This window comes from Pezoporus flaviventris, unplaced genomic scaffold (assembly GCF_033815535.1).
Source record: "Pezoporus flaviventris isolate CSIRO_AGI_PZ_B2104156 unplaced genomic scaffold, CSIRO_AGI_Pfla_v1 ptg000007l, whole genome shotgun sequence".
NCBI lineage: Eukaryota > Metazoa > Chordata > Aves > Psittaciformes > Psittacidae > Pezoporus > Pezoporus flaviventris.
The window spans coordinates 38,113,395-38,134,384 of record NW_026892555.1 but is presented as its reverse complement, the minus strand read 5'-3'; the positions used below and the strand labels follow the sequence as shown (position 1 = coordinate 38,134,384).

Below are 20,990 nucleotides of genomic sequence, written 5' to 3'. Positions count from 1 at the left end.
GTACTGAAAAAACAATACCCTTCATTGCATCTCAGGTTTTATTGTTCAAAGTGAAGCACCAAGCATGCTTTCAAATACGACCTTTAGGGATGGGGGAAAGCAGGCGTAGGCCCTTCTACTGGTTCCCACTAGTGACATGAGTTAAAACCTTCTGGGGAAGATGAGAATGTGCAGAAAGACATCTGAGCTAAATGAAGGTGAAGATCAAGGCACCACATAGATCAGCCAAAAGGCTTTCTCCCTTCCGCAGATGAACTGTTGGGAGCAGTCAAAGAAGCTTCATGGAGCTGCTTAGGATAATAAATGTAAGTCATTATTCCAGTTTGATCCCATATCAGTCTAATTAACTTCTTGGGAGCACGGATCTATTTCTGCATATTTCTCTCAACTCACCAAATTATTTTAAATGCAGCATGTGCACAATCTCATAATAGATTAAAATGCTTGGAAAATCACTTCAATTTTACACAAATTTCAACATCAAAGATTATCTGGAGGGTTAGGCATGACCTCACAGCACTACAGTAACATGATGTTAGAAGAGCATAAGTAGATTTAGGGTTGAAAGTTCTTATGAGGAGAACCAGTTCCTGACACTTGAAACCTAGCTAATGACTTGCTGTTAGCCGTGTCAGTGATGGATTTGGGAACAAGTCAGCATTCCTCTTTGCAAATATTACCATGAGTTTCTCACTACTTCATATTTTTTCTGAAAGGGTAAATTTAGGAGTCATGCAAACATCTTGGTGTCATGTAACTAAGCAGGATTGACTCCCAGCTTTACTTGTTGCAGAGAAAAACTTAAAAAACATCTAAATGGAAGGTTTAAAAGTGAGAGAGACAAATAAATGGACAGAAAATTTATTTTTATGTTGCTATATTTCACAATTTTTAAGTCACACGCCAGAGGATAATTCATGTTTTCGTGGACATTTGGGATTCATGGTATTACACAAAATGGAACAACAGCTTGGAGTCTCAGCTGTCCCCTTCTCCAGCTAAGTGCACAACGTGGGCACCTATGGAAAGCCTCCATAAAGAGAGTAAAGGCTATCCACCTTATTCCTTCTGTTCCACACTACCTAGTTAACAGAGCTATTGATTCAAAGGCAAAAGATAGACAACACTATTTATGACAATTTTGGGGTAGTCTCCTGATTTTAACAGCTGAAAACCACGCATGAACATGTACTCCCCAGAAGGAGAAACTTTATGCAACTTTAAAGTGATCTCTTTTGACCTTCCAACACTCCAGTAAAACCATCAGTCTTGTAATGGAGAGGACCTTGCAGCACACAGGCAGAGGACAATACAGTTGCAGGCTACAAAGTGGAAGTGGTCCTGTCAGGCTGGAAGGATCTAGTACAACACAATTTTTGTAAAGAATGTGCTCTTGAAACGTTTTTTTGTTTGACTGAGGATTTGCTTTCAGAGACAGAACAAACCACAGATATGGCTGCCTAACAGGATTAAAGATTTTGCTTCCCAGGGAAGCAAAGGATCATAATGGAAACAGAGAAGACTTAGGCTTTTAAAATTGTAAATATAAAGATTGGTTTTAGCTGTGCAACTGTATCGGCATACACTTGTAATTTCTCCAGATTAAGATAAATATATAGTGTTGACTGATCTCCTGTTGTTTTGCAAAAAAATGGTAGCAATTTGCTTTTTAAGTTGTAATCGCTTGCGATTATTAGGGAAATGTACTGTTTGTTTTGAAAATGAATAAAAAATTAGGCAACAATCTGTTCCTAGTTGTTAAAATGAATTTAGCTTGACCTACAGAACAAAGACTAACTTATACTGCTTTGTATATTGCTATGCCTCTGCATCATTCTGATAGCAAGTTTAAAAAACATAGCTGAACAAAGAATTTTATACAGAACAATGATCTTCAAAAGATCATGTATCTACTGCCTCTGCGCTGGATTTTGCATTACACAAATATAAAAAATAAACACTCCTGCTGTGCTCTTACAGTCACAGCATATTGAAAAAGTCCTCTGGGACCTGACTTTTCCCTCCCATAGTCATATTGCACAAGGTTAACGCAATAATATGAAGCTAACAACAATTCTGTAAATCTCCATCTAAACCATCACTACTTCAGAGGAACATCATCATACAGCCATTATTTAATTATTTCCTACCTATACACCTACTGTGTTCTGTGTACACATTGTCTTGCCCTCTTTCCTTGAATCTTGTGAGCCAGGAATAATCACATGAACACCATGTCTTCAATGGTAATATAAACATTAACCATGTAATAGAAGGTATTATAGTAAAAAAAAGTCCTTAACTGGATGGGGAAAGGTTTTTGATAACCCCAGTCTGATTTGAGTATTGTGTACAGTTCTGGTGTCCTCAGCCTAAGGACATGGAACTGTTGGAACAAGTCCAGAGGAGGGCCACCAGGATGATCAGGGGACTGGAGCACCGCCTGTATGAAAGTTGGGGCTGTTCAGCCTGGAGAAGAGAAGGCTGCATGGAGACCTCATAGCAGCCTTCCAGTATCTGAAGGGGGCCTATAGGGATGCTGGGGAGGGACTCTTCATTAGAGACTGTAGTGATAGGACAAGGGGTAATGGGTTAAAACTTAAACAGGGGAAGTTTAGATTGGATATAAGAAGGAAATTCTTTACTGTCAGGGTGGTGAAGCACTGGAATGGGTTGCCCAAGGAGGCTGTGAATGCTCCATCCCTGGTGGTGTTCAAGGTCAGGTTGGACAAAGCCTTGAGTGTCATGGTTTAGCATAAGGTGTCCCTGCCCATGGCAGGGGGGTTGGAACTAGATGATCTTAAGGTCCTTTCCAACCCTAAGTATTCTATGATTCTATGATAATTGGCCAGAATGGTGCCTGCAGGCTGTCTTGTCTGGAGGGTGGTCATCTCACCCCACTTTGTCCTTTTAAAGGCACTGGCATGTCCTCTAAGAACAGCTTGAGCTCTTATAAGCTGTTGTCCTTTTGAAGATGCTCACTGCTTAGGTCAATATACAAGTGGTTTAATGATCCTTATGCTAGTTTTGCACATTCTGATTGGTCCTGGTTTGTCCTAAAACTTAGGGTAAGTTAAGCTCTGCCTGTCTGGGGAGTTGTTAATTTTCACGAGAAACAAGGTTTGGCTGTCAATAGTTTTCTATGAAGGCAAACAAGCGTGACCCTGGCAGTGGCTACCAGTTCACTGCTTTGTGCTAGACTGGACTTGTACTGGGGGCTTATGAAAGCACGGCAAGTGAGAAGCATCCTCAGTATTTCTAGCAGCACTTCAAACAGGTATGAGCAAGTCAACTGCCCCTCCCTACCTCTTTTTTTTCTGCAGCTGTGAGAATTCTTAGCCCTCAGGCTTAAATAGTTTTGTGCTGTAGGAAGTATAACAGAGATGCATCCTTGCAGTGTTTTGGGGGAGGAAAAAGGTTTGTATTGTCATTCAAGTGTGCTCTACAAAATAGCAGAAGCTCTTATGAATTTCATGCTTAAGACAGTGCCAAATTATGAAACGTATAATTTCCAATAATAATTTAACACTTTTCCTGTATCAAGAAGCTGCTTCTGCTCTGTTGCCTATCCATAGTGTATTGTGGGAATATTTAATTTTATTTTTAACCTCTCAGAATTCTCTTATAAGGCCATTTTCCCATCCTCCATCTACCAAGCATCAATTATTAAATAAGTAACTTGACAGGAGCATATACTTATGGAATTAAGTCATTTCTGTCTTGCTTTAATTCAACTAACAGGATAATTGAATGTCAACTTATTGTCATTCAGGCAGTAAAGGCCTATTCTGATTCAGCAGCAGATTTGTTTCCTTACACAATATTTTATTTTCTATATTGTTCCTGTTGTGGAAATTGAAAGTTGGCAGAAAAAAACGTAATTTCTATATATGCAGGGTGGGTCAGTTTAATTTATTCTTGTTCTTGTCAGCATGCTGTAGAAACCCCAAAACAAGAAGATTACATTCATTTGTCTACAAATGGAAGCTGCTGGCATTATTTTCCCACTGTGCTCCACAAAAGCAAATTTACACAGCATAATACACAAGTCGTGATTTAATTACATTTCCAAAGTGTACCCAGTAAGGTAGGTACAAGTTCCCTTACACTGTTCAGGAAAGCATGCAGCAACATAGAAGACACTTTCCAGAAGAAGTATGAAACTCTCCTTTGTGGCTATATGTAAGATATCATTTGAATTAGGCCACCAGGGAAAATTAATTCCCTGGGCTTTCCCATTTCTCACAGCCTGGTACTGGCACCCTTTGCTCAGATTCCCTGGGCTGACCACATATGTGGGCTACCAGTGCTGTAGCAGACTACATCAAAGGCTGAAATCTTTTTATTAATAGTGATACACATCCTTAAACTGACTGCCCCAAAGTTTCATTTGGAGATAGGTTATGGGTTATACGGTTAGACACAAGCACTCACAAATACCAGAATTGCCAAATTAAAACCACAGTAGAATATCTGCACTTCTGTTTTACAATGCCTACTTCTGGTCATATTTTGCTTTATTTAGTTTAACTGCTGCTGAGTTCTTGTCTTCCTGGATCATAAATTCTTTCAGGCAGGCTTTGTGTCTCATGTGCTCTTCTGCATGTTCAATAATATGAAACTCATCATTGATATAGATAGATAGATAGATAGATAGATAGATAGATAGATAGATAGATAGATAGATTACTTAAATATACCTGTAATGCCTTAAGCCAAGTTTTTGTTCTGGTTAGTCATCTTTTCCCAATGAACTTCCTCTCAACTTGCTTGTGAAGGATTACCAACACATCACAGCACACTATGCAGCAAGACTCCTACCCCATTCCATGTGGCTTGCACCCTTCTGCCAGTCATCATCACAAGGCCTAAACAGGCACTGCAAACATCCTCAGTTTTGAATAGCAATGCTAATGGAACAAGGTACCAGTTCCCTTTGATACTAGAGTCCTGGAGACAGTGAGCTAAACTGCTCTTAGGAGAGAGACTTTCAGAATTCGTGCCTCACTGCACTCTGACAAAGCTTTGTGTCTCCTAGCTGAGAAAGCACATTACAAAGAACCATGCTACTTCACCGGCACTGCCTAAATAACTGGTGCAAGGATGAAAAAGAAGGGGAAGTTTTCAGTTTATCTTGTGACTGTCTCCTTAGAGCTGACACTTGCAAGCAAGTTATATTTGTCTTTTGCAAATGATGTAAAGGTGCCCACATTTGTTTTGATGGAGGTGTTCCATAACCACCCTTCAAAACAGTAGATGCAAAAACAGCAAATCAAAAAGCAACATGACCGATTTTTGCCTTTTGGTCTCCACAGTGTTATTACCCTTGGGAGTGTCATTTTCACAGGCTACAGTTACAGGAATGGCATCTGATAAAATACAGTAGGCTGCAACCCAGAATTAAATTCCACATTCAGATTGTCATTCCTGGCCCTACATACCTAGGCTTATAGAGGAAACTTGTATTTTTTTCCAAGTGGGAAACATATCTCTAGTTTTAATCTTCTGATTTTGCAGCAAAGGCACCTAGAGCTGCACACACTCACTAAAATATGGACAAAGATATTCCCATAGCAGTCAGAAAAAAAACCTCCTCAGAATTGCTTAATGGATACTGAAATATGTTACCATTTGATTTTTAATCTAGGTACACACAGTAACGGAAAGAGGCCCAGGGCTAGCTATATGGCTCAGCAGTCTCTTTGACTGTAGAGCATGAGAAAGACGTTGATAACATATTATAGACTTGGGGGAAAGATTTCAGTCTTTCTGGCATGCAGGGGAAAGATCACAGGCCAAATTCAGCTCTAGCACAAACGGTGAGACTCAACAGAGATCACTGGAAATTGCAGCCATTTGCGCCAAGCCTAAACTTGACCTTACAGGCTTGATCCTTGCAGCTTACAGGAGGAGGACTGTACATTTTATCAGAAGCATGTTGGATGAAAGCTGGGTACAAAACAAATGACATTAAATGTAAGATTTATGTGGTGATTGTTTGTACTGGCTGGTAGTGAGCCTGAAAGGAGCATAACAGGCCTAAATCCAGTTTTGTATGCAAACGATTTAAAGACAGGTTTCCCCTTGAGCTCAAAAGTATGGACAAAGGGTGGGAAAGAAGAATGAGTAGAAAATGAAGACTATTATTTATGCATGTTGCTATGGCAGTACTTGGAATCCAGGGTTCTTTTGGCCCAGCTCCTTCCAAGTACAACAAGGTGAAGTGCAGATAAAGTCAACATTCAACTTGGCAGCCATGTGCAGTATTTACCTAGATGCTGTGTCTGCTGTATGCAGCAAACAGATATTAGAAATTCCCCCTGGGCAGGGGGCATCTGATGTCCTCATGATTTCAGTGCTCCTGGGAGGCTGCAGGAAAACGCAGGTGGGCTGGTCAGGAGGCCAGTAGAATATAGCCTGTATTACCCTATACAGAGTAAGATGCAGAGCTCCTGTGGTGACCTACATTACTTTATATTTTTGTGGCAGATGGGAAGGTTTCCCCCCTGAATGTGGTCCTGCCCAGCTCAGTCCTGGATGGGAGAGGGTGGTGCCAGATTCCAAAAGTCCTGCAGCAAAAATACATTGCAATCAGGGGGTCTGACACTGCCCCCTTCTCAAGTCAGTGCAAGTTAAGGGGTTCAAGGTCTGGTCCTGTGGAGTGAGGGCAAAATCCTTGCTACTCAGAACACATAGAATCACAGAATCATAGAATGGTTAGGGTTGGAAAGGACCTTAAGATCATCTGGTTCCAACCCCTCTGTCCCTTTGTTGCCCTCCTCTGGACTTGCTCCAGTGCTTCATGTCCTTATGTTGAGGACATCAGAACTTCACACAGCACTCCAAGTGGGGTCTCACAAGAGAAGAAGAGCAAAGGCCAGCTGCTGGCAGAAGGAGACACCAGGGTGAGCATCAGTTGTTTTAAACTCCTGATGCACTCATCTGGAGCTTCAAAGGGTAGAGATACAATTTCAATATGGCAATTTGTCCAGAAAAGCACTGGATCTCCCAAACAAGCCTATGGTGCAACAGTGGTAAAAGAGACTGCCAGTGCAGAGCTGAGAGGGGAGGTGTAAGGTTGCTGTCTGTTGTGTCTATTCCCAAATCCATTTTTTTTGTAATTCACTTCAGCAGTGTGCACATACAGATGTGCCTTAGCTTCCTATTCTCATTTAAAAAAATAAGGCTAAATTTAAACCTTGTGTGGTTGTTTACCTACTAAACTGAAGGTACATTCTCATCCACTTACAAATGTGTTAAAGTTACTCCTTAGACATTGCTTCATTAACATGGAGATAATAATTAAAAAAATAGTGTCCTTTTTGAAGGAGGGACAATAAAATGTTAGACAAACATCTATGTGAGTATATGAGCATGCATAAGAGTGAAAAAACTGTAAATTTATGTTTTCAAAATGCTACTGACAAACTTGACCTGATGGTCTCTGGAGCTATCCTTGACCTGGGGAGGAATAACCCCAGGCACCGGTACAGGCTGGGGGCTGACCTGTTGCAAAGTAGTACTGCAGAGAGGGACCTGGAGGTCCTGGCAGACACCAAGTTGTCCATAAGACAGCAATGTGCCCTTGTGGTGAAGAAGGACAACGGTGTACTGGGCTTCATTAGGAAGAGCACTACCAGCAGGATGAGGGAGGTGATTCTCCCTCCGTACTCAGCCCTGGTGAGGCTGAGGGAGCTGGGCCTGTTCAGCCCAAAGAAAAGACTCAGGGCAGGGCTCTGATCAATGTGCTCAAGTATCTGAAGGGAGGGTGTCAAGAGGATGCGCCCAGACTCGTCTTGGTGGTGCCAGGCAATTGGACCAGAGGCAACAGATAAAACTAAAACGAAGTTCCACCTGAATGTGAGGAAGAAATTCTTTACTGTGAGGGTGATGAGCACTGGAACAGGTTGCCCAGAGAAGTTTTGGCGTCTCCTTCCTTGGAGATATTCAAGAGTCATCTGGACTCAATCCTGAGAATTGTGCTCTAAGTCACCCTGCCTGAGAAGGGAGGTTGGACTAGATGACCCCCATTGGTCCCTTCCAACCTCAAACATTCTGTGATTTCAGCAGCCACAATGCAGTGCCCTGATCTGTCTGCTGTCCTGACACCAGGCACAACACATGCATGGCCAAACAATAGGAATACGATGGCTTTTCCATCCTTGGGAAGAGCTCATTTGTCATGGCAAATGACAGGACAGCAACACAGCATAGCATCCAGGAAGGGAGAAGGGTCTAGGTTAGGTGTCCCCATTGGACAGGCACAGCCAAGGCCTCACGAAACACTGATCTGGGATCCATTTACATCTGACTTTTGATGTCTCGGGTCATGAGAGAAGCTTTGGAGACACAAAGTGCTGGCCAACATTACTTGTAAACCCCCTCCTGATCTACCTGATACATCCCAGCACTGGATAATGTGCTCCTCCCTTCTAAAACTTTCCTGTGATCAAAAGAGAAACATCCAAAACATACTTTGTTATTTTTCATATCCAAATCAGTTTGGGTTATTTTTAGTAACCAAAATAGAAACCCACGAGAGCTTGTGGGTTATAGCAAAAAAGGTAAGCGCATCACAAATGTTGACACTAATGCACGTAGACTTCAATTTACTTAAGTATTGGTAACATACAATCCAAGTTCCATCAGATGTTAAAGAATAAACTTCAGCTTTTATCTAGCGGGTCTTTGAGCACCAATGAGGAGTAAATTATTTGATTTTGTGAGCTCGAGGATTTGTCAGCTGCCTCATAAGTATCATTCTGGCTCTTCATATTCCTGCTGCTTCTAATTTAGCAGGACAGGCGCGTAATTGAAGCAAATTAACTATTTACACTTGCCACTTCTACCAGGGGAAGAGGACACATCAGCAGGAAAGAATGAGTGGGAAATTAAATTCTTCCCACTTGTGTCAGATCTGCCCTTATATAAACACATTAACAGTAATTTCATGAGGCGTCAAACATAGGAATAAATACTGAGGGATAAAATAATGAGGTGTTGTTATTGGTCTGAACTCTTGCAGCTAATATTACTGTGTATGAATTATGCAGCCTGAAAGAAGGCATATGTTACAGCACTCAGTCATTTCACCTGCTTCTTCTGATTGTCAAGTTTTGGTTCCCCTAGGTGAATCCATCCTTCTCCCAGCTGTAAAGCCAGTACAACATTTAAGAAAACACACAGAAATGCATACACACTCATATACATGTATGCACACCAAGTTTTTCATATGAGGCCAAATTCATTTGTGCTAGAATTCCAGTTAAGTAACTGAAGTTACACTAGAGATTAATTTTGTTGAATGTTGCGTAGACATACAATGCCATTTTTAGAATAATAGTGTGTTTATTAAGGTCTTTGGCTGAAGTCTTAAAGTTACACTAATGTAAACAAGAACATTTTGTTTGCAATTTGCCACATCTATTACAGCTTTACTAGAACTCCAATTAGAAACTTAAGGTTCATTTAGTACATACACATCTGGTACTGATTTAAAATTACTTTCCTTTTTCATCTAAGGACAGAAAGTGACCTAAGTAGCCTTTTTACCCAATTTGAACCAGTGTTCTCTCTGAAAACCACAGACTTGACCACTTAGCATGCTGAACCCTCTTTCCTGGGGGCTATTTTTCTCCCCTTTCCAGTAAAAATGTGTGCAAAGGGCAAAGATGTACATAAATAAGCTATAAAACTGGGATGCACAGAAGTATAGTATTGACTAAGGAGAAAGCAGTGTTTGTGATTGTGAGAGAGGAACGAGAAAAGCCACTGAAAATATCCCTGTGCTCCAGCTACAGGACCGAGGAGAATCTAATTCAACATACTACTGCTATAGCTGCTTTCCATTCACAGGTTTCATAATCTGAACAGTTTTATCATGTGTAATTATTGTACCCAATTCAGAATTTGGGAAGAAACTATGACAACTGAAGTCCGTTTAACCTCTAGACGCCTCTGTGTAGATAGGCTTGGACAAACAAACACAGGCACACACCAGCATTGTTTGCAAATGGCCCTTGTACACGCAGAAATAAATGAGAACAGTTACAGCATATGACCCCAAAATGCAAATGTCTTAATTTGGTAAAATGAGAGTGGAAGTACTCATATCTGGTTTAATCTAATAAAGTTCAATATTCTCACGCTAAGAGAATCAGTCTCATTTATTTTAAGTATAACTATCCCCTACCTTCAGCAAGGCACCCACCATTATCTAGTTCATAATAACATTTCTTTTACTGTCATTCAAATCCTATTTTCACAAACAACATTTTCCTAGTTTCTTCACAGTTTGAAAAACATATGTGGCTCTTGCACAAACCCTTTCAAGCTACAGTCTGTTATGTCAGGTTATCAAAACTTTGTTACAAAGGCTTGGCCGTACATATACTGTCCTTAGGTTGCTACTGTACTGAGTTTCAATACCTTTATATATAATCTGTGTTCAATCTTCAGGAATAAACAAGAAGAATTCTATGCATTTCAGAAAAAATGGCTCAGGTTGTAGGAACAAAGATTTCATTTTGGCATGAAAATATGAAGTTATTCTTTCTCAATAGCAGCATTATGTTCTACTTTTTGATTCATTTGTATTTACTATTTAAATAGCAAAAGGAGTTCCAATTCAGCAAACATAATTTGGAAACATAATTCTCTTTAGATTCCAGAATAAGTATTTGCTCCCAAAACAAAAGCCAGAAGGTTTGTGATAATTGAATCCTTCTCAGCAAGTAAAATTCATCAATAAAGTATTCCTCTAATGATGTTATTGTTTCTTTACTTAACTATTTTTGAATTTCTGAAGCTTCTTCAATGCCCAATTCCAAATGCTACAGTAATTATTTGTATTTTTAGAGACCAATTTTCCTTCCAGAGACATGAGTTTCAACACAGTTACTAATGCTCTGGATCTGAAAAATTAGGCCTTTAAAATACAGACTATCTAGTCAGTTAAGATGTCTTGTAATCATTACTTTGTACTATAAGATCCCGAATGGAATAAAGAATTAGTTTAAATTTATTCTAGAAAATAGGATTGCTTTTTTTTTTTTTTTTTTAATAGGGACTACCTTTTATTCTCTTTGTACAGTGCTAGATTAGAAAGGGCCTGGGCCTGGAGTTTTAACAATGTGCTTAATAGATGATAATAGGCAAAATGAGTCAAAGAACAACAAAGATATGCTAACCCAAATTCCTGGAATAATTGGCTTAAAAATCTAGTTGCAGCCATTTTTTCAAGCATATGTTATGAGGATTCCACAACATCATTTTCCTGTGTTCTAACTTCAATTAAGAACAACAGAGATAGATATGGAAAATAAATTTTGTTCTGCTGTTCTAGTGTAGGACTTACTGAATTATTGCTTTCAACCATGAATAGGAAATCCAAGTTGCATCTGCAAATTAAGGGGTTTATGAACTTTTCTTAAGCAGAATTCTGTGGAAAGACTTCAATTTTCTGCTGGTACTACCAATATGAGAAGATCAAAGGAAATGTGTTTTTTATAGTCATTTAGGTTTATCTCCATCTTCAACTTTTATTCATGAAATCAAGTTTTCAGTGTTGTAAGTGGAGTAAATATTATGGAAGGAAAAACTGCACCACTGTAACAGCCACAAATTAAGGGTCATTACGGGAAATGGTGGAGAAAACCAAGCACAAGATCTGCTAAATAAATAAGTTTTGCTTGGTGTCATCACTAGAGAGCTGTAAGATTAGGTATAGAGACAGGCTCTTGAGTAGTCCAGGTCTCTGCCTTTCACCATTTCAGGAAAATCTCACAGGCAAGCAAGGTGTCTAAGATGCAGATCCAGCTACTTGAAGCACTCCTGAGGTGTGTGTCTGGATGTCCAGATTTCAAGATGGGGAGTGATTCAGTGATTCTAGGCAAGAATCTTTCTTTGCCTACAGGAAAAGAAAGTGGTAGGACTAAGCCAGATACCACAGTCTACAGTTTTTCACTTGGCTTTGGTCAGAGGTCCTGGCCAAACACAGGAGAGGCAGAAGGCTTCTTGCATGTTTGGGCAGTCTGCTGTGGAGATTCTGGTGTGACTCAGCAGTGTCCCTCCTGCTGGCTGGCAGGCACATGGGACAAGGAGAAATGGCATCCAAACCTCTTGCTTGTGAACTTAACCAAAAGCATAGTCTGTATTTTTTGGGGGGACTTTTTGTGACATCGTCATGATCCCAAAAAATAATGTTTGGCTATGACAGAACTGCTGTCATAGGTCTGGGAAGGACTGGGAAGGTCTAAACAGTCTGTCAGATCAAGGACGTAATCTCGGCCTTTGCTGGACATATTATAAAGGGAGAAGAGACAATAGAAAATAACCTTAATGCGCCAGGTGAAGTGACTTCTCTGGTTCCTGCATTCAGAAAGTAACCCTTCCTCCAGCTAAACCTTGCAAACACTGACCTTATTCAATGGTGGATACTAGCTACAATAAGCTTGCTTTTTTTTCTTTTTTCCAGTTAGTCAGCAAGCGCCAAATCTTGATTCTTATTCCACTGTTATCTTTAACAGGGATCTGGATGTACCTCCAACATCTAGTTACTGGCAAAGTAAACATTTTTTTTTTTTTTCAAGTCCAAATGATTTTACCTACCAAAAAAATCATAACAAAATTTTCCACTGAATTCTTGTCCTTATTAACTATAATTCTGTAATAATAATATGCACAGTGTGAATGAAAGAGATGCAGTTTTGTCCCAGTACAGTTTTCCTCTCTCTGTGCTGACATCAACCCCCACCCAGGTCTCCGGCAGCCAACAGAACTCTCACTCAGCACATTCTTCCCCTCTATATCTGTTTCTTTCTTTAGGTTTCCATTTCTTTATCTACCCAATCCATTCTGCTGCCAGTTAGTAAAAATGCAACCAGTAACAACAAAAAAGCAATGGTATGCTACACAGAGGATGAATGGAATTTGCCAACTGTTATCACGTGAGTTTTACATTAGGCCAGCTTTATGTAGCATCTGACTGGCTCAGGATTTCTGCAAAGGTTGAGATCCAGCTCTGCTGACCTCATTGCAGAACCAAGGCTTTTCCATAAAAGATGGAAGTAACTATGGGATGCGATTTCCATAGCCCACATGTATGCTGGATGATACCCCAGAACACTGTTGATTTACCAGGGTCTGCCCTAGGTCTCTTTGGGACAACACATCTCTGATTCCTTTCATAAAAGCTATGTGGGTCAGGAGAAGATGTGAGACCAGCCCCCCTTCTGGCACTGTAGGGCAGTGAAGCATCTACAACTGCGAGCTCCCAGTTGTCAGGTACCATTGCAGAGATACAAATTCTGGCAGCAAGGTTCTCTTACACCACACTGTCACAGACAAGGCAATACTGTCACAAAATCTTAGGCCCACCAATTTTGGCATTAATTCTAAATATAATCCTAAAGCTTGTGTTACACTCTGAAACTAAAAAAAAAACCCAAACAACCCCGAAACCCTCTTTAGTGATTTCATACAGAAGAAATGGTATTATACTCTCCTTATCTCAGGCTCTTTAAATCATTTTCCTGCAAGGGCACATATTCAAGTCTGATCCTGGCAAACAAAAGAAGCTACCTACAGTGCTTAGATGACCCTGATAACACTTTCCTGAAACAAAGCCTCTGAGCTACAGCACATTTTGTACCTGTTTTTGTTCTTCTCCTAAGCCGTCCCACATTGAAGCTACAATTTTAGAGACTTCACCAAAAGTAGCGTTGGGGTTTTGGCCCTTGATGGCTGCTTGAGTGTCTCGAAAGAATAATGCATAGGCAGACACAGGCTTCTGTGGCTCATTTGGGTCCTTCTTCTTCTTCTTTTTGGGAGTTTTGGGTTTCTTTCCCATATCTGAAGCAGGTCTTTTCTCTCCACCATTGACCTGGAACATACAGTTAGAAAAATACTATTAAAAAAAGCCAATTTAATTCAGCCCATCTATCGATCTATTGTTAGATCTTCTATGATAAAAAGATCTTCCATTTTGCATGCAAAAATGGAATTTTAGTTGCCGTCTCTGACAATCCAATTGTTGACACAGTCTACATTCATCACATGTATAAAATGCCTTGAAAGTATTTCAGATTATGTATTTGTTTCCCCTCAAAGTGCTTTATATTTAGCTTTCATATAATTGCTATAATCCTATTTATGGTTCATCTGGTCATCTTTTCACCTTTTCCAAGTTTCATTGCTAATGGTTATAACATGCTTCTAATGAGTGAAATTAAATTAGTTTCATTATAGCCTGACCATAAGTTCAACCACATGAACCACCTACATGCAGGAAGAACACTGTCATTTCTACCTATTTTTATCCTTACTGTTTCCCGGAACTATCTCAGGCTACTGTTCAAATTAATTTCTATTGTAGCTAGTGGTAAAACTTCCAGGGAATTTGAAGAGAATCTTGATTGTGAATAATACATTTGAAGTTACTGACATCCCCCTACACACCTTCTAATTAAAATCTGAAGAAACAAAGCTTTACCAGTACAGACAGTTTAGATGCCTTTGGAGGACCAGTTCTGATCCACTTAGATTTAGCTGCATAGTTTTTTCCTCTGCTCATGTAAAAACAAAAGAGTGGAAGAGGAATGGTATATGAAGAAAAGAGTATGTGCATTATTTGTGTACCACCTGAAAAAAACCCTGCACATGAGCATTTCTTGCAACTATTAAATGTAACTACACATTGCCATTGAATAGCTCAGAAACCCTAATCACAAAAGCACCTACATGACTTAGAAGCATATAAAGGGACACAGCCCTGATTCTTCAACAGATTTGGTACTCCATGGTGAAGCACCTCCTCTTGGTATGATCACTTAATTCATTATACCTGTAGCAATGATGTGTGATCGCACCGGAGGGTTCAAAGGTTTTTTTTCCCTCGTTGGCATGGCCAGAGTCCTGCCCATCATAAGCATTTTGAAATATGAGAAGATCAAGAGCATAAAAGGTTTGACACTAGGCTAAGGCACAGCTTTTATCACATCCTTTATTATTATTTTTTAATAATGCATATCAAGTGACACAGGAGAACACAGGTGTTCAAATCACTGCAACTGCATGAGGAAAATGGCTAGAAGTTCTCATTTTGAGCAAAAAACTTCTTTATTTTTCTATGTACATTCCTGTGTGGTATCCAACAGGGCCAGGTGATGACAGTGAACAGCCTGGATCTCTGTGGCTTACTAAGCACAGAAACAAAGTGATGACCATGATCTGAAAATGAAGTTGCTTGTTTCCTGAGCATTATGTTACAATAGATGCATATTTAATACAAGGTTAATGGACAGGGAGCTTATTGGAAGCATTTGAAAAATATGGAAAAATAAAAGCAGTGTGTTACCTCTTACTAAGTTATCCAACGTTAAGTCTCTTGCTATTATTTCATTCTATGGGGTACACAAAACTACCATAGAAATGGTAATTAACTAAGGCTCCCTAATTAATTAATTAATTATCTAATTTAGCAATATCAGTCCAAAGTCTTCATACAATCGTATAAAAACTCCATCAGCAAGGAGGCTTGACAATAATTTGGGCTAGAGTTAAAATTTTACCTCTGTTATTTGCTAAAGTTCTCCTCTTTTCAGATTATTTTTGGACTAATGAGATTTAAAATTTTCTGTGTATTAAAATATTACATTACTTAAACTACCCTTAAGCTAGGTGATATGCTGCAAAAACTTGTGTAAGACATCTTCTGGTAAACTGTTCTGAAAAAAGCTCTAAAATCTTATTCTCCAACCTGAATGATCAAGAGACTTCAAAACCCTACTGTTAGAAGAGAGTACTCACAAGGGAAATTCTGTTTGTCTTATATGAAAATAACAAAATAAAAAGAATACCAGAATTCCAGTACTAATAACCTTACAAATGGCTGAGATGATGGCCTACCTTATGCTCCCATCAGTCTATCAGCTTCATAGACTCCACTTCTAATCACCAAAGCAGAGACAGATGGGAAGTAAAATAAAAAAACATATATATTCTGCTAGGCACAGACTTTTGCCTCAAAATCCCTGGAGGTGTAGTTAGCTCATGGTAATCCACCTACTGTCATGGCTTATTGCTTAATTATGGTGATGTATTTAACTTATTTATCACAAGAAAGCAATAATCTTTCACTTTAAAAAAGTGTACATTAACCATGTTGCACACATAATAGATCACAAAAACATCTAGTGTAGGATTTAAAACTATCAAGTAAGGCACATCGTTGATATCTAAATGTCCCTTGAGAAGCTGGAAAATGTCTATAAGCATATTTAAAATAAACTGCAATAGTACCAAAGCCTTTAATGGAGCTAGGAGAGCTGTTTTATGCACACTATCTTGCAGTAATCGCTGTAGTTTAAAATAGATTTTAATCAAGCACCATCTGCATAATAGGCTGAACAGACAACATAGAATTCTACTTATAACTGTTATCATATAAAGTAAATATTGTAAAACCTCTACCACACAAAAAGAATATGCTGCAGCAGTTCTTCAGTAATCGTGTTTCTGTTAGTTAATTTTTGCTGCTTGCAGTCCTTTCACTATCTTCTCTCTAAAATGCGTTATTTGAAATTCTCTCATAAGTGATATTCAAATGAGCATGGAAGAAAACCCTGTTCCCCATCTATGAAGAAATACATATTTGCAAACTAGTAACGCTTTCAGCAGCTCACAATTATGTTTGGCAATAACCGAAAACATGTTTAATGATCCAACAGTATGAATTATGGCAAGAATTACATAAATGTAATATTCCAATATTGAGGTGGTCAGAATAAAGCAAGTAGTAAGTGGCCACTTGGTTTAGAATATTTTTATAGTTACTTAGAACTATTGATTTTTAAGTTCTCCTTTTTTCTTCTTCTAACCATAGTCCCACATATTAGATTTAGAAGAATTAATGAGACTTGGAGATGTACACTTGCAGACACAATATCCTTGGTCGGAGACTACATATTATATTTAATCACAGAATCACAGAATCATAGAATCATTAGGATTGGAAAGGACCTGAAGATCATCTAGTTCCAACCCCCCTGCCATGGGCAGGGATGCCTCACACTAGACCCTGCAGCCTAAGGCCCTGTCCAGTCTGGTCTTGAACACTGCCAGGGATGGAGCATTCACAGCTTCTTTGGGCAACCTGTTCCAGTGCTTCACCACCCTAACAGGAAAGAACTTCCTCCTTATATCCAATCTAAACTTCCCCTGTTTAAACCCATTCCCCCTTGTCCCATCTTTAGAGTCTCTAATGAAGAGTCCCTCCCCAGCATCCCTATAGGCCCCCTTCAGATACTGGAAGGCTGTTATGAGGTCTCCACGCAGCCTTCTCTTCTCCAGTATGAACAGACCAAATTTTCACAGCCTATCCTCATACAGGAGGTGCTCCAGTCCCCTGATCAAGCTCATAGCCCTCTTCAGGACTTGCTCCAGCAGTTCCATGTCCTTTTTATGTTGAGGACATGAGAACTGCATACAGTGCTCCAAGTGAGGTCACATGAGAGCAGAGTAAAGGGGCAGGATCACCTCCTTCGACCTGCTGGTCACGCTCCTTTTGATGCAGCCCAGGATACGGTTGGCTTTCTGGGCTGCGAGTGCACACTGGTGCTGGCTCATGTTCATTTTCTCATCAACCAACACCCCCAAGTCCTTCTCCGCAGGGCTGCTCTGAATCTCTTCTCTGCCCAACCTGTAGCTGTGCCTGGGATTGCTCTGACCCAGGTGTAGGACCTCACACTTGGCATGGTTAAACTTCATAAGGTTGGCATCAGCCCGCCTCACAAGCGTGTCAAGGTCCCTCTGGATGGCATTCCTTCCCTCCAGGGTATCAAATGAACCACACAGCTTGGTGTCATCGGCAAACTTGCTGAGGGTGCGCTCAATCCCATTGTCCATGTCACTGACAAAGATGTTGAACAGGATCAGTTCCCATACAAACCCTTCAGGGGCATCGAATTTATGCCTTTTCATGATTTTGCCAGGCACAGAGGTGAGACTGACTGGTCTATAGTTCCCTGGGTCTTCCATTTTCTCCTTCTTGAAAATGGGGGTTATAGTTCCCTTTTTCCAGTCATCAGGAACTTCACCTGACTACCGTGAATTTTCAAATATCTATGATTTCCATGGACCTAGTAGCTTTCTGACTCTTACATACATAGTCTTATAATTATGCCATTCTTGTCACTGATCTTATGGTCAAGCATTGTCAGCTGTCTTGCCTTAAAGCAACAGTGTGTAGGGCAACTGCGCCCTTTATAATGCAGCTCCTTTCCCTTTTTTGTTCAAGGGAATACATGATGTTTAAAGTAAAAATAGCCTATAAGAAAGAGCCTTTATGAGAATAAGTATTGCCAAAAAATATTCAGCAGTTGCTGCTATTTGTTCTATGTATGTTGGATAAGGCTTACAACAATTTGAATATTTACCATAGAATGATCATCCAAGAAACACAGTACGTGAACAATTACATCAGTTTGTAAAGTTTCCTTATTACTGGCATTTGGAATATGTATGTTAAGCTGAAATGGTCATTCCCTCCATGCACAGAAATCAGTGATTCACTAGGGATACAATTATATTTCTACTCCAAATGTATATAACATATATGTTTTCATACTTTCTGTCATTCTCTTTCTATAAATTCTGGCAAACATGACCAGGACACAGAAATAGGTATAGTTGTTAGGGATGCCTCTATCAAATCAAAGGACCATTGTCTTCTCTTTCACATGTAAGGCTGGGCATTCGGCTGGTATAAACTAAGGGAGGTTATATGACACTGAGGTGATTTTCCCTTTGAAAATGTACTTTGCATTTTTGATCAATGTTGGTACATAGGCAAACATCTTCTCCTGCTGGTTAAATAGGGAGAATGTCACTGTTGCTATTAACAATATGGTGAATTCAGAGGGAGTTGTTTTTTTCACAGTCCTCATAGCAGGAACATAGAATCACTTGGTTGGAAAAGTCCTTTAAGATCAGTAAATCCAACCATAAACCTAATGTGCCAAGTCCACCACTAAACCATGTCCCCAAGTGACACATCTAAGCATTTTTTAAATACCTCCAGGAATCAGGACTCCAACACTTCGCTGGGCAGCCTGGCATCTCTCATCTTAAAACACCAGTCCCACATTTACTGGTTTCATGAAGCTCCTCAAATGCGGCAAGATCCAGCAGCTGCGACATGCCTACAACATCTCCTGAAGGAGATTCTCAGAAAAGACAGAACAGACGCTCTTTCCTGTCCCTATTCAGTACCTCCTTTCAATTGGGATGATCTCTGGAGCGAGAACCCTTACAGGCCCCTCCAAAGCAGCTATGACAAAATGTAATACTGTTGTGGCTGGGGAGATAGTTTCTCCACAGAAAGCTGGTTTATTCTAAGCATCCATATCTATTCATATTCATTGGCAACTTCCAGAAAGAGCAACACTGACAGAAAGATATGCAGCAGAGGGGCTTAATTCGTAAATTGCAACGATACACTAACTTATGCTGATTATTCAAACCCTCTTGTCTTTTATAGAGGGAACTTTTATACAGGGAACACCAGAACCATTGCATCGGATCAGCCATGACAGCCCACTGCCCATCTCCAGCAGTGGACAACTTCAGATGTTTTCACATAGACCTAAAAATCCCACAGAAAACAGGTACGGCAAAATCTGGCTCCAATCAAGCTTGCAGTTTAAGCCCTACTAGTTGGAGACAAATTTAAGCCCTCTGTCATCATTAACCAATTTTTACATACTTTAAAACTTTTCTGTTAGCAGAGAAATTATAATTATTGAATTTATCAACTTCAATATACTGAATTTAATTTTGTGTTGTGCGTTTTGCCTTCTCCTATCTTTTTCTGCTTAGACTGAGCATGAGAGAATTTTAAGGACTTTTCCAAAATGGCTTGTTAAAAAGTTGAACACTACATAAACTGGCTTTCACACACAAAACGGATCAAGTTTTACTTGGTCTGCAGTGCTTCATATTTCCTTACTGAAAACATTAGCATCCGATGAGTACTGTCTACATGAAACCACAACCCTACACTTTTGCTAGCATAAAGTTTTGCAGTGAAAAAGTACAAGAGAACTATGGGTTAAGTAACTGAAATATTTGATAGAAGCAGAAAGGATATATTAATTACTTGAATGGATGTTTTCTCCAGAAGTTTAGAACAACTTGCATGTTCCCACCAACATATGTAAAAATACTAGCAAAGCAGCAGGAGTAGAAAATGAATTATTCTGAAAAAGTAAAAGCTGCCTGGAATTATTTTTACATAGCTGTATTCTAAAGTCTCCCTCAGTAAGGAAGTTCTCATTTAAAATGTATGAATTATTCAGTAATTTTTAAAACCTAAAGTTTCTGAAATCAGGGGAAAGACCTAAAATAAAACTTTTGAATCAGAATTTATTCAAAATGTGGTAGAACATATGTCTCCAATTACATGATTATTTTATAGCTTGAGGCATGAAAAACAATATAATTTGAAAACAAATCAGACTTACATTTCTTGACTGCATTATACCTCCTCAGTGACTCACAATGAGTTTTCTTCACATTCCTCACAAGTCTGCAACTTTTCCCCACAAGACATGGCCACGTACAAACCACGATACATGTTATGCTACACGACTGCTCTAACAGAACTCCTATTTTGTAGTGACCATGAAATAGACCTGAAGAAGTTCCCAGTTTTGGCATGCTCTATTCCTGGTTTATGGAATGACTTTGTGCTAAGTCCCAGTCTTTTTGTGTCTCAGCTTTTGTGTCTGCATAATTAAAATAATATACTTGTGCATTTGTTGAAGGTTTGCAGGCTTTGGGGAGGTTTGGGAGGTTTTTGCATGCAAAATCTGCTATATAAATTTACATTTATCTTTTAAAGAAATTTATTATTTAAATTACTATTATCACTTCATGCCTGTACTGCCACTAAAATGAAGCTCAAATATGTCATGAAGGAGTGTTGGCACCTC

At 39.5% G+C, this 20,990-nt stretch overlaps 1 protein-coding gene across 2 annotated transcripts in view; it reads right to left on the bottom strand.

The window, feature by feature from the left end:
* TOX (thymocyte selection associated high mobility group box) overlaps positions 1–20,990 on the bottom strand; it is a 226,057-nt gene that overhangs the window by 24,251 nt on the left and 180,816 nt on the right. For both annotated transcript variants that reach the window (XM_061448433.1, XM_061448432.1), the window contains exon 5: positions 13,652–13,882. In XM_061448433.1, coding sequence (XP_061304417.1) covers positions 13,652–13,882 — 231 coding nt within the window. The remainder of the gene's footprint in view (positions 1–13,651; positions 13,883–20,990) is intronic.